Consider the following 19,617-nt stretch of genomic DNA (forward strand, 5'->3'; position numbering starts at 1 on the left):
AAACCACCACCAGGTCCACACCTAAACCACCACCTTGTCCACACGTTAACCACCACCTTGTCCACACCTAAACCACCACCAGGTCCACACCTAAACCACCACCTTGTCCACACCTAAACCACCACCTTGTCCACACGTTAACCACCACCTTGTCCACACCTAAACCACCACCAGGTCCACACCTAAACCACCACCTTGTCCACACCTAAACCACCACCTTGTCCACACCTAAACCACCACCAGGTCCACACCTAAACCACCACCAGGTCCACACCTAAACCACCACCTTGTCCACACCTAAACCACCACCTTGTCCACACCTAAACCACCACCAGGTCCACACCTAAACCACCACCAGGTCCACACCTAAACCACCACCAGGTCCACACCTAAACCACCACCAGGTCCACACCTAAACCACCACCTTGTCCACACGTTAACCACCACCTTGTCCACACCTAAACCACCACCAGGTCCACACCTAAACCACCACCTTGTCCACACCTAAACCACCACCTTGTCCACACGTTAACCACCACCTTGTCCACACCTAAACCACCACCAGGTCCACACCTAAACCACCACCTTGTCCACACCTAAACCACCACCAGGTCCACACCTAAACCACCACCTTGTCCACACCTAAACCACCACCTTGTCCACACCTAAACCACCACCAGGTCCACACCTAAACCACCACCTTGTCCACACCTAAACCACCACCAGGTCCACACCTAAACCACCACCAGGTCCACACCTAAACCACCACCAGGTCCACACCTAAACCACCACCTTGTCCACACCTAAACCACCACCAGGTCCACACCTAAACCACCACCAGGTCCACACCTAAACCACCACCTTGTCCACACCTAAACCACCACCAGGACCACGCCTAAACCACCACCAGGTCCACACCTAAACCACCACCTTGTCAACACGTTAACCACAACAGCGCAAGATGTAATATTGGAACGTTACTAGCCTACAGAACACACATGTTTAAGTTTGTCTAGAAACCTGGCCGTATTTGTTGTGACCTCATCAGCTCGAACAACGCCTCATTAATGAAACAGATATTTAACTACGGGTGGCAGTCCATCGATCTTCTTACTTGTGTGTGTTTTCATTCATTGAAAGCAATCACTACATTCATCCTTGCAAAACCTGCTCTCTATTTAACAACACTAAAACGATCTTCCACTTTAAACATTGCATGGTAATTTATTTCTGTATCGTTTTGTTCTTTACATTCTATAGCACCGGCCATGGGGTAAATTATAATAGAAAATATATTTCAATAACTTTAAATACTTACTCTCAAAGTGTGTATATACGCATGTCTATTTATAGAAGTCTTGCCCATACATTGTTCTTTGTGCTAGGTTTTGTCACGCGAGCACGTGCAGATGGATTCAGTTTGTCTGACAAAACTGTTTCCGTTTTTAGGCTGGCACCATCAGCTGGCTTGTGACGTCATAAGTACACGCTGACTCGTGTCTACTTAGTTTTCTAGCTTATTGCTTGACAATACCGTGGTGGAGCTGCGGCTTTGAATGAAAACACGGGGGAGGGATGTGAACAAATGACAGCGGTCAATTAAACTCATGCTGGTCACTTTCATACCAAACTGTTAGGCCTATGGAGACTTATTAGCATAAAAATGGTGTTTGAATAACAGAATGATATTTTTTTTTTCTTTGAGATGTTGATACTATATAAAGTGTTGCCATTCCTTTTTTCATTGACATGAAAGTAGTCTTTATATGACCCATATGAAACAGAAGTTGATATCACATATATTGAAGTAAAATTGAAACCACCCGTTGAACATTGTATACCATCTAGCAGTGTATACATATCATAGTGACGTGGTTTCTTGAGTGATGTTTGTCATCTCAATGGATGATTTGAAGGAAAGGTTGGCGATGCCAGTCATGCTGGAGCCGTTGAGACTGGTCTCAGACACACGGCTCAGCTCCGTTAGATCTGTCTCACTCAGGTTATGATGTAACCTGACCTGGTTTCTTTCAATTCTCACCACGTGGTCTCCGTACACAGGATCACTATGGTAACCGCACAGTGGATTGATGTAGGAGATGGCGCCAGTCCCGGGCTCTTTGGGCGTGTCCCGCCGGCGATACTTGAAGTACTTGATCAGGTTGATCTCCGAGATGAAATGGTTCATTATAATATGCACGTGCAGAGTTCTAAAGGCCTGCAGGGCCGAGCTAAAGAGGGATTTAACCAGGAACACGGGTATGAAGTAGATGACAACCGCATCACTATAGTCGTAGTCTGACAGAAGGCACTGGCGACAGGCGAGGGCGATGTAGACGAAGAAGGGGAGGTAACACAGCAGCCACGTCACACACTCGGCTATGATGGTCCGATGGAGGTGGTGGTACTTCCTCGCCTCCAGCGTGCGGGTAGAGAAGACGTCGGTCTTGGGGATGGTGTAGGATTTATTCAGCGACACCATGCAGGCGATGCACGCCACAACACAGACAACGATGATGAAGCCCGAGAAGAGGAGATAGTGCCAGGGGTAGAAGTCGAAGAAGCGATGGGTGTAGTCGTGGTCGTGCCAGCCCACAAGTGGCAGAAAGCCGAGGATGAAGGCGCCGTTCCAGACCAGAAGCATGATGGTGATAACTGTGTCTTTGTCCATCTGGTAGGGGGGGGGGGGAATCATAAAATTCGGCATTAAAACTTTTTATTATCAATAAACACATCCAGCAACTCACCTGTCTAACCCTTACACCCTGCCAACCACCTGTCTTACCCTCACACCCTACCTACCACCTGTCTCACACTCTACCAACCACCTGTCTTACCCTCACACCCTACCAACCACCTGTCTCACCCTCATACCCTACCAACCACCTGTCTTACCCTCACACTCCACCAACCACCTGTCTTACCCTCACACTCCACCAACCACCTGTCTTACCCTCACACCCTACCAACCACCTCTCTTACCCTCACACCCTACCTACCACCTGTTTTACCCTCACACCCTACCTACCACCTGTCTTACCCTCATACCCTACCAACCACCTGTCTTACCCTCACACTCCACCAACCACCTGTCTTACCCTCACACCCTACCAACCACCTGTCTTACCCTCACACCCTACCAACCACCTGTTTTACCCTCACACCCTACCAACCACCTGTTTTACCCTCACACCCTACCAACCACCTGTCTTACCCCCACACCCTACCAACCACCTGTTTTACCCTCACACCCTACCAACCACCTGTTTTACCCTCACACTCCACCAACCACCTGTCTTACCCTCACACCCTATCTACTACCTGTCTTACCCTCACACCCTACCAACCACCTGTCTTACCACCCTCACACCCTACCAACCACCTGTTTTACCCTCACACTCCACCAACCACCTGTCTTACCCTCACACCCTACCAACCACCTGTCTTACCACCCTCACACCCTACCAACCACCTGTCTTACCACCCTCACACTCCACCAACCACCTGTCTTACCCTCACACTACCAACCACCTGTCTAACCTCACACCCTACCAACCACCTGTCTTACCCTCATACCCTACCAGCCACCTGTCTCACCCTCACACTCTACCAACCACCTGTCTTACCCTCACACCCTACCAACCGCCTGTTTTACCCTCATACCCTACCAACCACCTGTCTTACCATCACACCCTACCAACCACCTGTCTCACCCTCACACACTACCAACCAGCTGTCTCACCCTCACCCCCTACCAACCACCTGTCTCACCCTCATACCCTACCAACCACCCGTCTTACCCTCACACCCTACCTACCACCTGTCTTACCCTCACACCCTACCAATCACCCGTCTCACACCAACATCCCACCAACTCACCTGGGCATACTTGAGCGGCCTGGCCAGCTTGAGATAACAGTCAATATTGAGAGAGAGCAGTGACATGGTGGAGGCGAGAGACGCCGTGAAGAAGAGGCTGTCGGGCAGGAAGAAATTGATGTTGAGCGTATCTAAATACATGAGCATGATCATCTTGGACACGCCGTAGGTAGACATGAGGATGTCAGACAGGCACAAACTCCTGAGGAACACCAGGGTGGCGCTGCGGCCCCCGCTGGTGTAGCGGGTCGCCATCAAGACCAGCGAGCTGCATAGGAAGACGAACGCTGAGAAACATAAAATGGTGACTATGGCCGTGAACTGAGGGACACCAGGAAATAGACCAGAGCCCGGGGTGAGGTGTGGGGGAAGAGCTGTCGTATTGACCACCGTCAAGTTGATGTAGCCATTATCTGTTCTGTTAATACTTTCTTCTTTGGTTCGGTTTATCGTTTCTGAATCACTGGGACATATGACGCTGAGATCACATGGCATTTCTTAGTGAAGGTTACCGTACACTTTCAGCTACCATTTCTCGTGCTTCTAAGATCACATTTCTTAGTAAAGGTTGGTACCGTTCCCTGTCTCTTTTATCTCTTCAAAACATGTGTGCTCATCCGGATGTAGACAAGCCTGATGTATGCTATGATCTCATCATTCTAAAAATAGAAGCGATGCATGTTCTCATCAAGTGACATCAGTCCTAGAAACGTTATCGTCCTCCCGGTATGCAAGGAGAAATCAAACATTCATTGTTTACACCGTTCTGAACAGGAATCTTTCGGTAAACATCGTGACCACGGATGTTTGCGGTAAACAGAGTTGATCTGGGTACTTTTCATCAGCTCTTAGCATCCCATTAATGTGTCCCGTCTCGTCTAGACCGGGCTGTCGTTGTTACTATGACGTACAAGCGAATAAGAGTATTAAAATTAAGACGCCATAGATACGGCATCTATGAGTGATGATGGATCGATGCTAGATAGCGGCCATTTCACGGCCACATTAGCTACTAGTTGTCACGTGATCTCCACTTAGCCGCAGGAGTTAGCAACCGGAGGACGATTCATCAACAGGGATTCATCTCGGTCTTTCATGTCTACCAAATCAATCATGACACAATTCTTTTTTTTTTCTTCAATTTTTCGTTTTCACAATAGAACTATTCCTATTAAAATGAATGAATCAATACAATTCGAACGTTATCCAGTATCGCTATCGAATGACAAGCAAGTGCGTGTGTCAGTATTTTTAGAGACAACAGTGGTTTTTATGAAATCTCTCCTGCTCTATTTCCGCTGGCGTGTTCCATTGTTTGAGTCTGTTTGTCGGCTACATGACACTGTTGTGTCTGGCGTGGTCTGGCTCGTTCTGGTCAATATACTGTGGATGTAAAACATTTTTAAATGTAGAGCCTTGATCCTGGTCTATGGTCACCACCAGCCCATGGTCACCACCTGCCCCTGGTCACCACCCGTCCATGGTCACCACCTGCCCTGGTCACCACCCGTCCATGGTCACCACCTGCCCCTGGTCACCACCTGCCCCTGGTCACCACCCGACCATGGTCACCACCTGCCCCTGGTCACCACCCGACCATGGTCACCACCTGCCCCTGGTCACCACCCGACCATGGTCACCACCTGCCCCTGGTCACCACCCGTCCATGGTCACCACCTGCCTCTGGTCACCACCCGACCATGGTCACCACCTGCCCCTGGTCACCACCCGACCATGGTCACCACCTGCCCCTGGTCACCACCCGTCCATGGTGACGACCCAGCCTATCTTGACCACCCCAGCCAGTGTGACACCACCAAAGACAAAAAGGTTTTAGAGCTGGGTTTTAACAGTTTGACTTGGTGGACCCGTTGCTTGTGGGTGACAACACAACTACTCTTTGGAAAACGAAGACTTTTTTTTCTCCACTAAATAAACTACCTGTCATTGTATATCTTGTTGCAATAAATTATCTCCCGGCTAGATATGATAGTATGCATTACCAAGCGTGACACATTAAACAGTATTTTAGGTCATATAAAACATTTATCTCTTTTATTTTTGACAGACGATAAATATAAACAAATAGTGGAGGTTTAGTCTCAGCACATGCTTTTCAAGGGTAATAAACCCGCTCAACTTTTTAAATTATTCTGATTCCGTTTTATTGTTTAACAGTAATTGTGATAATGGTATAATGTTGTTTCATGTCGTTGGAATCAAGGTTTAATATCATTTCAAATAGACCTGGTTGGGATTTCCATGGCACAAATTTATTTCATGCTAGCTAATTCACCAGCTGTCAAAAAAAAAAATGCAACGGGCACTAGGCTTACAATGTTGTTTTTTTTTCTCTCTGAAAATTAACCTTATTTTTACCCCCGAACATTATTTTAAAAAAATAATTGTACCTTACTTTTAATGTTAATTAACCCCAACGAGTTTCACGAGACACCTCCATTCTTATTGTTTACATTGATTTTTTTTTAAAAAAAGAAACGTGTTTCTGTCTATTTTGTTTTTATAGCAGCCCGAAAAAAGCAACATTAAAACAAACAACAAAAGCCTGGGGGAAAAATCAGAAATTTAGTATTTTAATAATCAATCTTTTGAGAACATTTTTTTTCTTTTTTTTTTTTTTAAATTATGTATTTCTTTTTTTTTTTTTTTTTTTTTTTTTTTTTTTTTTTTTTTTTTTTTTTTGCTTTTAAGTTAAAGGCTAAATTTGTTTTTTATCAAGCCAAAACTGTAACCTGAAGTTTCAATTTAGTATGACAAACTTTAATTGGCTGTGTCACTGTGATCATATCTTTGAAAACCCCACTTTGTTGTGATTTGTACTCAAAACTCTGTCTTTAAATTTGTTTAATAAAATTATTCTTTTTAAAACCACATGATCTAGCAATCCATTTACATTTTCATTAAAAAGAATTTTAAAAAGCATTTTCTATTTTGGCTCTTACAAAAAAAGTTTCCTTACTCTAACATCAAATATTCCCTATCTTTGTTTAAGTTCAACTACAACCGACAGTCAAGTTTTTAACCACATAATTTCTCAATTTCTTTTATTAGCAGCGCACTCTTTTTTAAATTTTTCTTCGAGTATTTTCCCACTATAATTGAGTAGGTATATTTTGTCTCTATTATCAAATATTTCATTATCTTTGTGTATCTTATTCGGACTCTTACTTTTATTCTTCTTTTATATTGAGACGTCAGAGCGTTGTCAGACAGAAAGACAAAGAGATAGACGGAATAAGAAAAATATTATAAAGAACATTTGGGGTGGTTTACTGATACTAAATCATTTCACACTCATGGGATAAAGGTATAGTTTCATGCCGCTTGGATCATTGTACAATTTTAGTTTAGACAGTTGGGATCGTGGTAGATTTTTTTATATGGTTAATTCCATGTTATATCATGCTTCTCTAGATACAGCTTTTTATAGTGAAATTAACAGTTGTAATGTACATCTTAATAAAAGTTGCTTTAAATATATCTTTACCGAGAGCAACGTCAATACGGCCCGTGACAAAACGACCCAGTCAAGATAATCCCGACCAAGTTCACTACATATTTTCCTCCGACATATTGTCTCCCGAGAAAAGGTTACTAACTTATTAGCTCCTGCAAAATGACAATTCACTATCTCCACTAACCAAACAAATCAAGTATTAAAGATTGTAGCATCAATGTGGAGGGGGTAGGGTATGATCACAATTGACAGTGTATGATCTATCGACGTCTACAGGCTCAGACAGAGTTAAAGCATAAGGTCATTAGCTAGTCACTACTCGAATTTTACACGACAGCTTTTTTATATGACGGTGAGATGAGAGAAATGTACTGTCTTAGTGGGCAAGTTTAAGCGATGCTAAATCAATTATCATTGTGTGTGTGGGTGTCAACACCAAGACGTCGGGCAATATTCAGTCTGACCAACCAACCAGAGGGTGGAGTATGTGTCACCAAAGGCTATAGGTTGAACTATGTATCAACACAAGACCATGGGATAAAGTATGTGTCACCACCATAGGTTGAAGTATGTGTCAACACCAGACCACAGGAAGAAGTACATGTCACTACAAGACCATGTGAAGAGCTTGGTGTCATCATAAGACCGAGGAAGAAATCTGTGTCACCACCAAAGAATAAATAACGGTAAACCACTGTGTCATAGTCACGGTTAAATCTTATGAACTTAAAATGTAATGCAATTCTAACGTTATTTGGTGAGGAATTAGAAAGCTGGATTCATTAAATGAACGGAATCAGAATCCTATGGCAACTAATCTATAAAACAATCTCGCTAAGCCAGCTGTAGACATCCAATTTCCCAGCACTAGACAATTGTAATATGGTATTTGATTACCCGCGAGCATTTGTCACGGCGCAAACCTCAGCTGTTTGTTATCAATTGGACCAAACCTGTCATAAAACTGAAGTGGGAGTTTACAGCCTTATTCAATCGCTCTACTAATCACAGTGCTGTATGGCTGATGTGTACCAACTTGGGACAGAGGACAGAAAGGTGGGAAAGGCTGTGATAGTTGTCTGATTCACCTTATGGTCAGATCAGTCAGACAATTTCGGTTTTTTTTTTATGTGCCGGTTTTAGTTGAAAATAATAGCTGCAGTGGGGTAAATTGAGTAATAAAAATTATGTTTAAACTAAAAGTTCGTTTGCATAAAAAAAATTAATTTAAAAATAAGACTGAGTATTTAATAAGTTGCATAAAAAAAATTAATTTAAAAATAAGACTGAGTATTTAATAAGTACAGTTTTAACTATGAATAAAATCGTGGGTCGCTTCATAAAAGCGTATTATAAGTAAATGTTTATACTACCAACTGGTAGAAGCATTTTTGCACTTGTGTGTGTGTGTATATATATATATATATATATATATATATATATATATATAGAGAGAGAGAGAGAGAGAGAGAGAGAAAGGGGGAGGGGCTATTACTCCATACCCCATAATGTAACTCTTAATAAGCGCTAAAGAATGTAGGCAAACACAAAAGAAAACGCAAACATAATTCAAATGCAAATACAAACGAAAACACAAACGCAACACGCAAACACAAAAGAAAAAACAAACAACGCAAAAACACAAACAAAAACGCAACACGCTTATCGTAAAAACAACTTACAATAAACTTTATAGTTCTTTACTATATAAAAACCAATGCTCTTTTTTTTTTCAAAATATCAAACACTTAACCAAAAATACCAGCTGTCATCACCTCCTACCAAAAAATATTGTTTATATTAAGCCGACGCTCCCTAAAATAAAATATTCCGGACCAGCGTTCGCCTATGACAAAAGTTAAACACACAAACATCAACTGAATACTCTGACAAAGGAGTTTAGGCATACTACTGACACCTCTACCCCCCCCCCTCCCCCTTTCTTTAAAAAAAAAGAGGTCTTCCAATTTGCTCTTACATAGTGAATTTAATTTTCCGACAGTTTTGTTTTAAGTAAATTAAGTGACTGTTTGAATGTATACATGACAAGCTATTTTATTTACCAAATAAAAACCACCCAACATGAGTTATTCCTCATGAACAAAAACTTCACAATGCCCCTCCCACTTTGTTGACATCGGCTGCCATCGCTTTCTGCTCAAAAACTGTTTACATAAAGTGATACTACCTATAAAATAAATGAAGTGGGAGTGATCTACCCTAAACTTTCTCGAATATACTCTTATAACACTACCGGCAATTCGGGATATAGGCATGATTTTCAATCCATTTTTGATTACTTAAACTTTTTAAAATATAATAGAACCTCGTAGAAAAACGAATTGCACACCAAGGGAACGGCAAACAATATGTGTATAACAGTGTGGAATATTAGAAATTTATAAATACACATCCGTTTTTTTTCCACCTCCGGTTATCGGAAATTGCTTAAAAGTTGATATATAATATAATATTTTAAAATTTCATCAACCTTGCTGTAATGGTACTCAAGTTATCGTGTTCACAGACATACAAAGAGAGAGAGACTTACGGACAATATTGCAAAACTGTGTTTTTCCGACTTAGTGAGGTGTAAAACGACGGAAAATCTCGATTTCGATTTTTTGCACGACTACAATACTTCCACTATACTTCGTATACGAGAAAGTAGAAATGTATCTCTTGCACACTTATTGTGTAATCAACCATTTTCAGAAGAAGAAGAAGAAAACACTGACTCTAAACAAAATGGGCTAGAAAAACATGTTTTACTTAAACACGTGCGTTTATGAATATTCCGTCTAATAGCTAACAAAACAAGGACCCACTAATGATAGGCGAAGCCTATATAAATGCTTAAAGCCTTGACTAACATAATTTTTTTAATATATAGACTTACTGGTCCAGCTATTTGAATCGTTTGAAATCACTACGTTAGTAAGGAATTAACGTGTTTTGAATGTTAGGCCTAGTAATGTAAAGTGACAGGTGAGTTAGTGATGTTTTTATGTACTGACGTAGGCCTAATCTATCTATATACTACTAAAAGTCAAGTTTGTTTACATGTTTGAATATTTATTTTTTTGTTTGTTTGTTTGTTTGTCCGATCGAGTTTTGTGATATGTTCGACTCTATCTGGAGAGCTGTAAAATAGTATGTAGGTAAAGAATAATTTTTTAATGCAGACAGACTGTTAATCACAAATTTATTTAAAGACGTTAATTAATTAATTGATTTATTCATACGTAGAGTAACCCATTTTTTTTAAAATGTTAAAACATTGACTAAACTTTGTGGGAATAGTGACGTCACAGGTTTTTGTTTACTCTTTAGTACAATAAAATGGCGGCGTCTATCGAAGAAAATTGTGTTCCCATTCAAAAGTTTAACGCGTTCTAAATCTAATTTTCTGTCGGTCATAACTTTAACAATACGTCCGTTTGCTGTATTTATTACGTTCCAACACTTATATCAATTTTAAACTGTCTTTTTTCATTTAGTTTTACGATAAATTTCTCTAGATCTAAAGATCAGCTGTCGAAGGAAAGTTATGAATCTAGCCTAGATCTAGATCTAGGTCACTAGACTCAATGTAAATTCTAGATCTAGACTTAATGTAAATTCTACATCTAGAATCTATTTCAGGCCTTAATACATCTAGAATCTATTTCAGGCCTTAATTATTTTATTTAAATCTTTGTTTGGCTAATTTAAGATAAAATTTAATTTGAAAGTTACTAGATTCTACTACTAGACTTAGATCTAGATCTATGCGCGGAGACTCAAAAGTATAGTATAAAAATTCATTTGTGACGTCACGTAAATCATGTTGCATAAGGAGACTCATAGTATAGTATAAAAATTCACGGTTGACGTCACGAGTAAATAGCTAAGTTGGTAGCGTAGCCGGCTCTCATGCGGGTGGCACAGGTTCTAGACCAATATGTCAATCATATTTTTTTTTCAATTTTTTTTTTTAGATGTGAATGATAAAGTTGCCTATCTGAACTTGGCAGGATACAGGGCAGGTGAAGTAGAGTTCATCTGTTTCTTTGTCCTAAGCATATGAAAGGATAGTGTGGTCAGAGACATGCTCGGCTGGAATCGTTTTTTAAACGATAAAAACATGTTGTCTGAGACTTGGCGGGACACTGGGCAGGTGAAGTAGAGTTGAGTAGGTCACATGTGACGTCAGTATAAGAAGGGATAGTCCGAAATCGGTGTTTTCTGTGTTTTTAAAAGATAAGAAACATATTTTTGAATGTGGGGTCTGTTTTTTGTGACGATAAGTGACACTGCAGTAGCGTAGCGAGGAGGGGGGGGGGGGGGGGGCGGGAGGGGAGGCGGGGGAGGTGGAGGGGGGAAGGGGGGCGGGGGGATATATGTTGGGGCGCCAAAATGGTTTGGAAAAATAAATTGAAAGGTTGAGGGGGGTTCAAATCGAAAGTTTGAGTGGGGGGGTGCACATCAAAAGTTTGAGGGGGGGGGGGTTGAAAATCGAAATCTTGGGGGGGGGGTCCCCGGGCGCCGGGAAGGGTCGCTATGCCTCTGAGTGACAGACGTGATGTTTTTTGATGGATGACCCCCGAAACCCACAGTTATCCAGCGGATGACGGGTATTCTAGTAAGAATTAAAACCTAACCTAGACGCCAGGCGGGAGCTTAAGGGATATGACTAGGTTTATCTCAAAAGTGTAGAAAAAGAAGTCAACAGGAGGCCACCAATTTTCTGTAATCAATATTTTGATTGTTGTTTACAATCTAACTGAATGGTGTATGTCCAAACCAGAAGCTTTTGTCCCTTTCTTATAAAACACGATAGGCCTAAGTGAGAAAATGTCAGATCTGCAAATGGACTGATCACACATACAAACATAATACAAAGTTACATATCTCTGCGCCTCTCATTGAATCCAGACAAGCAACACTATAGCCCTAACATGTTTACAACAGTGGGCCTATTTACAAAAGGTATGAAGAGATGTTTTCAAATTTTGTTAGGGCCTATCTGAATCAAATATTCGTATAGTTATGCTTTTTTAAACATAAATTACAACATAATTAAGCGCTATTTTAAACACACCCGACCTTAACATGTTTGTTTATCAGTAAAAGATTAGACAGCAGTGTCGCTAGACTAATCGAGCTTTTGTCAATCAAAGCGCTCTTTTGTTGTGTTAAATATCCTGTAAATCATCAGGATTGTTCCATGTAGGGTGTTTTAAGGTTTTTCTTTCTTTTATCTTCTTTCGACCACACAAGGGCTTCTAATGTCATGTGTTATATAGGCCTAGATCTATTCCTTTCTACGTTCCCTGGTGGATGCGGGGGGTCGCGAGGCCCTCAGACCCGTGAGCTAGAGAGTTAATATATGCCTAGCTCGTGTGTCACGTGGTTCTCTCATTATTTTCTATACCCCTGAAGGTTGGATATCGTTACTGTTGTAGGGTTGACAGAACTACAACGTAGAACAGCTTAGTACATATCGTTACTGTTGTAGAGCTGACAGAACTATAACTTAGAACAGCTTAGTACATATTGTTACTGTTTTAGAGCTGTCAAAACTACAACTTAGAACAGCTAAGTACATATCGTTACTATTGTATGGTTGACAGAACTATAGGCCTAGGGCCTAACGTAGAACAGCTAAGTACATATCGTTACTGTTGTAGAGCGGACAGAACTATAACTTAGAACAGCAAAGTACATATTGTTACTGTTTTAGAGCTGTCAAAACTACAACTTAGAACAGCTAAGTACATATCGTTACTATTGTATGGTTGACAGAACTATAGGCCTAGGGCCTAACGTAGAACAGCTAAGTACATATCGTTACTGTTGTAGAGCGGACAGAACTATAACTTAGAACAGCAAAGTAATTTTATATCGTTACTGTTTCAGAGCTGACAGAACTCATCGAACATTTTATATTGAACTATCATTAAATATTCAAACAGATGCCGATAGTTTGTAAAAAAAATCATTGGTAACACAGAAAAATCGGTGTCATCATATTATTGTATTTTTTAAAGTAAATTAAGACTATCAATGTATAATGCATAGTGAAAAAAGCTTTCCTTTTTAAAAGAAAAGTTGACATAAGTAAAGCTTACGGCAGTTATATTTCTTAAAGAAGCGTCTCTCAAAGAAACATGTTAGTTTTAATACTCACAATTGTGGTGGTTATGACCAAGTCACAATTGTAATAGTTCTAACCTACTCACCTTTTCGCTGGTTCAAATCTCTACTCACGCTAACGTCCCGCCCGTGGCACGCGCTGATACATCCCTTTAGTCATGCGCCGAATGTGCATTGTTTGGTAGCTTATAATAGCATACAGGATCATATCGCGCCTGGAGGCTGGGGCAAACGCCGTCTTTTTAGAATCGATCACGGTGTCGCGCGTGGTTATCGTGGTGTCTATTTTTACTGTCAGTTCAAACTTTGGGGAAGATTATTGAAAGATAATGCCGGTGGAATTATGTACGATATCCTTTTTAAAAGACTCTTCAGTAGGGTTTTTATTTACTAGGAACTTTATTGTTCATTAAATGATGTGTCTAATGTAAAACTGCATAATCGGCAAAACTTCTGAATCATATAAAAAATGTGTCCGGCGCCGCTAGTGTAATAGGCAAACAGGTATTGACAAATTACACAGACATGTCAGGTATTGACAAATTACACAGACATGTCAGGTATTGACAAATTACACAGTCAGGTCAGGTAGTGACATATTACACATTCATGTCAGGTAGTGACAGATTACACAGTCAGGTCAGGTATTGACATATTACACAGTCAGGTCAGGTAGTGACATATTACACAGTCAGGTCAGGTAGTGACAGATTACACAGCCAGTTAGGTCAGGTAGTGATAGATTACACAGTCAGTTAGGTCAGGTAGTGACTAATTACACAGCCAGTTAGGTCAGGCAGTGACACATATTAAATGACAATTACTTTTATAATTAACCATTGCATTTAGATCTACCTAGCAATCCAATCAAATTTAAACTTATTTTATTTCCAGCATCTGACAAGTTGGCTAAAGGCAGTCACAAAGTGTGTGCATTCTATAACCGGCCAAAAGGATGTTTAAGAAACGATCGTTGTCCAAATCTGCACATTAAAATTGATGCTGATGGTAAATCTCTTTCATTCTATTTTGTTGTACTTAATTTGTTGCTAAAGATGTTTCACCTTTAAAGTCTTACACCTATCTACAGGCTTGAGCCATGATAGAGTTCCAGTGTTAAAGTACGATGAAGACCAGTCTGAAATCCTGCCATCCCCTGGTGCTTACATCACAGTTAACGTCACTAGTGTGCAATCTCCGAGCCAGTTCTATGTCAACTTGCCTTTTGGTAGCCAAAGTATGAGCCAGTGTATGATGGATCCCACAGTCACTAATGCTCACAGGAAAGGGGAGACACTGGAAGATCTTATGGCTAGTATGAGGTCATTTGATTTTTTTGTTTTAAATGCAAAGATTATTTATGTTTCTTTAGATTTTTGTGTAAGAAATATTCCAGATTATTTTTTTACAATGACTCACATGAAGTTGTGTTTTTCAAACTAATAATTTAGATTTTAGGATAAGAATTTTTTTTTATAATTATTATTATTTGAGGGAAGAAAAAAAAATATTACTTTTTGGTGTCAAATAGCATTAGTTTAAAAATTATTACTAATGAACTAACTATTAATGCTAGTTTATTTATTTATTATTTACAATGCTACTATACATAATTGTCCAAAAAATGTTGTTTAATCTTTCTGTCAGTGACTTCTACAAATCAAGTGTTCATTATGATGGGGACCTTACATTGTTAGCGTCAGGCCAGGCTTTGGCTGCCAGCATTAAAGGTGTTTGGACTAGAGTTAAAGTCCTTGACTCTGATGTGGAACAGGGATTAGTAAAGGTACTAAAATAGCATAGGTATTGTTTTATGTATGGTTTAGCAAGTTGTTTTAACACATTTTGATATGTTTCCTTAGACTTCTATATGTCAAGTTGTTTGTAGATATAAATATGCAGTTAACTACTGGTGAAAAGACTTTGTTAGTCTAAAAATGTATGTCTGACAGCTCAGCTCTGATCTAATCAACTTGATTCTACTTATAAACAATAACATTATTGTGCTAAATCATTGTGAAGTCAATACTGTAATGATTGGGAGAGAAAAAAAGTATATCTTTTTGTCTATTTTATTATCTTAACATGGAAATAAAAAATATATCAGCTAAGGTAAAATACACATATGCAACTTCATTAAAACTTATATTTCTTATGTTGTATTTATTAGTTACTGAGTTAAAATGTGACCATAAAATACCAATATTAAAAAAATGAATGAATGTGTTTAAGAAAGTCCACTAAAATAATGCAGGTGATGGCGGTGGATTATGGTAATGTGGAGTGGGTGGAAGAGACAGACATCAGAGAGCTGGACCTGAGATTCATCCACCTGACACCACAGGCAGTAGAATGTGGTCTTGCTGATGCTGAACCTTTTAGTGGGGCCCTAGAGTGGACAGAGGAGGCTTGGTGAGTTCTCTCATTATACAAAACAATGGCATAAAACACAACAGCTAGAAAATAGATGTAGTTGCACAATCAAAATTGTTTTTTTTTTTTTGTTAATAACAATAGTGCTTGTGTTTTTTATTAGTTCACTAATTTGAAAATCTATGCTACAAAACTTGTATTTTAAAATTCTACAGTGAGATATTTCAAGAACTAGTGATGGGGAAAAGCATGGTAGCTATTGTCAAAGACAGGTATATGTGTGTTTTTTTTTTCTGGTACCTCACACAGACAACCACATAGGAGAGTAACTGTTTTTAATGTTTTATATTCTCTGTGTACCCAGAATCAATTTGGGATGTAACTAACTACTCAAAAATTAAAATAGGATGCAGGGTTTAAAGCTATGTTTACTCAAATAATTCAAGAAATTTCAAGGAACTGTTGCTGTAATAACAGTTTTATTTTGAATTACCAGAAAAATTTTCTTCCTGTTTAAACATTGTGTTTAAAATGTCTACATTAAATTCTAACCATAACAGTTATTAAAATAATAAGACATGATACATTTCTGATAATAGGTTTCTGTCAGGAAGGATAACTGTGACTTTGTTTGATCCCAACACTGAGGAAGAGATCAGCATTGGGCAGGCTCTCATCGAGTTTGGCCTTGCCAGCTCCATCAGTGTGAATCCTAGAGAAACAGATCAACACAGTGATAAACATAAGAAAAAAGACATGCTCTTTTTTATGCCTGTGTAAACTAATGAATGTATTCAGTTTAAGGTTTTAATTATGGATTTATTTTTCTAATAAAGCATTACATCATATATTGTATGAAAACTACCTCCTTTACAATCCATAATATGAATATATTTTTATACCAGTATTTTAAAAAATAGCTTATTTTTTTAGCGGAAATAGGATATAAGCTTTTTGTACATGAGCTATCTAGCTCAGTAATAGATTATTTGTATCATAACTTTAAATATGTTGATGAAGTAACTTTTTGATTTTTGTTTTGTTCCAGTAATTCTGTGTTAAAAAATTGCATTTAATTATATATTTTCTGTTAGTTTTTAAAGCCATGTTTATGTTTTGTTAGCAACTACCTTGCATGTGTTGCATTTCATTCAAGCATTATCTGTGTTTCCTCTGAACGGAATTAATGAATTTTGTTTCAGTTCAATAAAAGATATAAAACATTTATGACTAATGTTATGATGTGCATGGTGATGTGAAATTTAGGTTTGAATGAATGCTTGTATTAGACTTTGATTGTTTGAATGATTAGAGCTCAGCAAGTTATGGCAGTATTACTAGTATTAGTGTAACATCTGATTGTTTGAATGATTAGAGAAGTTATGCCAGTATTAGGGTACCATCTGACTGAATGATTAGAGATTTACAAGTAATGCCAAAATTAAAGCACCCAGAAACAGATGAACATGTAGCATGCTCTCATTCATGAAATGTTTTACACATCAACATAGTCTACACTGAAATAATGTTTGTATCAATAACACAAAAAAGACATCAAATTTCAAGATAAATCATTTTAATCTTTATAATTGCCTTCACAGCCACAAAATAAATATAATTTCTAAAACTAATGTAAGTTGTATAGGAAGTTAATTACTGAATAGATTATCATTTCAGCAGACATACATTAATAAACTTTACATTGCATTTTTTTTACAATTTTTAAATGATTTATCATTAAATGATACATAGCATACTAAAATTCCGGACTTCTTAGATTACAAATCATCAAGATAATTTTTTAGTAAAAGGAAGGGATTTGTAAAGAAAAAATCACTACTACTCAAAACTAAGTTTAAGACATAACTTTTTACAATGAATATTTTTAAAAAACCAATGTTTACACAAATTCCAGATATTAACAAAATAGTTAATAAACCAATAGATGAAAATTTTAGCCACAAAGCATTGACTAGGCTGTATATTACATAAGTTTTAAGTGAGTGCAAAATACAAGCTACACTTTATAAAAAGGCACATAAATTATTAAATTATTGCTTCTCTTTTGAATTGATTTAAAACTGTTTAACCATTAAAAAAATTATTTAAAAATAGTTATAAAAATGTGGGAGAATAAGTTACAGGTAACTGAGGTAGGACACCTGTGGTTTATCAAAGAAACTGATATCTTCTTAGCTAGACTTTGACATGATCCATAGAGCCTAATGCCTATGCCACAAAGGAATTTAGCTTAAAGATTAGAAGCTTTTAAAATTATACTTAACAGTAAGTAAGAGTAATTTTATTTTAAAGAATTTAGACAACTTAAAATAATATGTTGAGCTAAATCAATGAAAAAAATTCTGAACTTATTTTTACACAAGTGGGAAAATTATATTCTGTAACACAGTAAAATAATAAAACAGACAACTATTTAAAAAAATGAATGAACATATTACAGTTAATATAATTTTAAAAATATTACTTTTCTAAATAAAATTATTTCTTGAGATTTATAAGAACCATAAAAATTTAATGTTCTGAAAAAGCACTGTAAAAAAAGGATAAAAAGATAATTTTAAAAACTAGTTTTATTTGTATTAGTACAATATGTATATACAAGATTATAGGAAATCAAAGTATGGATCAAATTATACTACCTAGTCTGTATAATCAATACCAAAGCTAAAAATTTATATTTATTAGTTTTTATGATGCTGTGATTTTGATCAATGAATTTAAGTGGTTTTTACAGTATTTTTTTAGAATGGATATGACACATTTACTATTTTAAAAAAAATATGTTTAGAAAATACAATAACTCATTAATTTTGATTTTCATATATAATTATATTACCTACAAAACAAAAAAATAAATAACATTTTGTGTATAAACTAAACAGAAAAGTAACCTTGTGAAGCTTAATAGCTTTACTCACAACCAAGAATTACATTTGCATAAATTTGTAATGGAATTTTATATTAAAATATGCATTATAAAAGGCCACAATCAAATAGCTGGAATGTTTTAATTTGATAGTTAAAAATGCCAAATCCGTATTTCAAAAATTTCAGATCTGCTTGTATTTTTTAAATTTTGCATGAAGTAAACAGAGGCTTGTAAAAGCCATTCTCTCACAACCAAAAATTATACTTGCATAATCTTGTATTAGAGTCTTTGTAATTTAAAGGCCATAAACAGCTGGAATGCTTTATTTTTGACAGATAAAAATGCAAAAAATATTTTTTTAAATTTTCAGATCCACACTGTTGTATACAATGATATGTATAACTGATATAGTCACCACAGATATTGTATGTACAAGATATGAAGCAATATAAAAACATTGTTTGAATATTACTGTGCTTGCTTAAGCAAGATTAAGGAGACAAATTACTTTTTAAAATTTTAAAAAGTGTGTTGAAAGGTATTTTTCATTCATAAAAGAATCTCAATCTACACTGCAAATGAATTAAAAACAAATGACATCCCTATGGTAAACAAAGTTAAATTGTTATTAAAAATAAACCCAAACTTGCAACTACCAGGTATTGTAGAATATACCTCTTGATTAAATGTCTGCCTTAACATGGAATGTGTATTAATGCTGTAGCTTCAAAGGTAAAAACAAATAATATGACCAAGTTAGTATTATTACAGGAAGACTTATCAAATGGATAAATTAACTGCAGTTTTATTACACCCTATTCAATTCCAATGAAGTTGTGTATTTATTTTTATTTTCAAT

The 19,617-nt window shown here is 37.6% G+C and overlaps 2 protein-coding genes across 2 annotated transcripts in view; one reads left to right on the forward strand and one right to left on the reverse strand.

The window, feature by feature from the left end:
• LOC131937560 (mucin-2) overlaps positions 1-17,091 on the forward strand; it is a 43,418-nt gene extending 26,327 nt beyond the window's left edge. The window contains exons 13-18 of the mRNA XM_059295090.1: positions 14,390-14,503; positions 14,586-14,817; positions 15,143-15,281; positions 15,750-15,907; positions 16,084-16,140; positions 16,468-17,091. Coding sequence (XP_059151073.1) covers positions 14,390-14,503; positions 14,586-14,817; positions 15,143-15,281; positions 15,750-15,907; positions 16,084-16,140; positions 16,468-16,648 — 881 coding nt within the window. The 3' untranslated portion in view covers positions 16,649-17,091. The remainder of the gene's footprint in view (positions 1-14,389; positions 14,504-14,585; positions 14,818-15,142; positions 15,282-15,749; positions 15,908-16,083; positions 16,141-16,467) is intronic.
• On the reverse strand, positions 1,647-13,677 carry LOC131937563 (lysophosphatidic acid receptor 3). The gene is made up of 3 exons (XM_059295095.1): positions 13,582-13,677; positions 3,880-5,262; positions 1,647-2,671 (listed from the first exon to the last, which is right to left on the reverse strand). The coding sequence occupies exons 2-3, from the start codon at positions 4,372-4,374 to the stop codon at positions 1,862-1,864; spliced, it is 1,305 nt and encodes a 434-aa protein (XP_059151078.1). The 5' UTR covers positions 4,375-5,262; positions 13,582-13,677; the 3' UTR covers positions 1,647-1,861.
• Positions 17,092-19,617: the final 2,526 nt, after the last annotated feature.

This window comes from Physella acuta, unplaced genomic scaffold, assembly GCF_028476545.2.
Source record: "Physella acuta isolate Inbredline_101_S28 unplaced genomic scaffold, ASM2847654v3 ptg000213l, whole genome shotgun sequence".
In the NCBI taxonomy this organism is placed as follows: Eukaryota; Metazoa; Mollusca; class Gastropoda; family Physidae; genus Physella; species Physella acuta.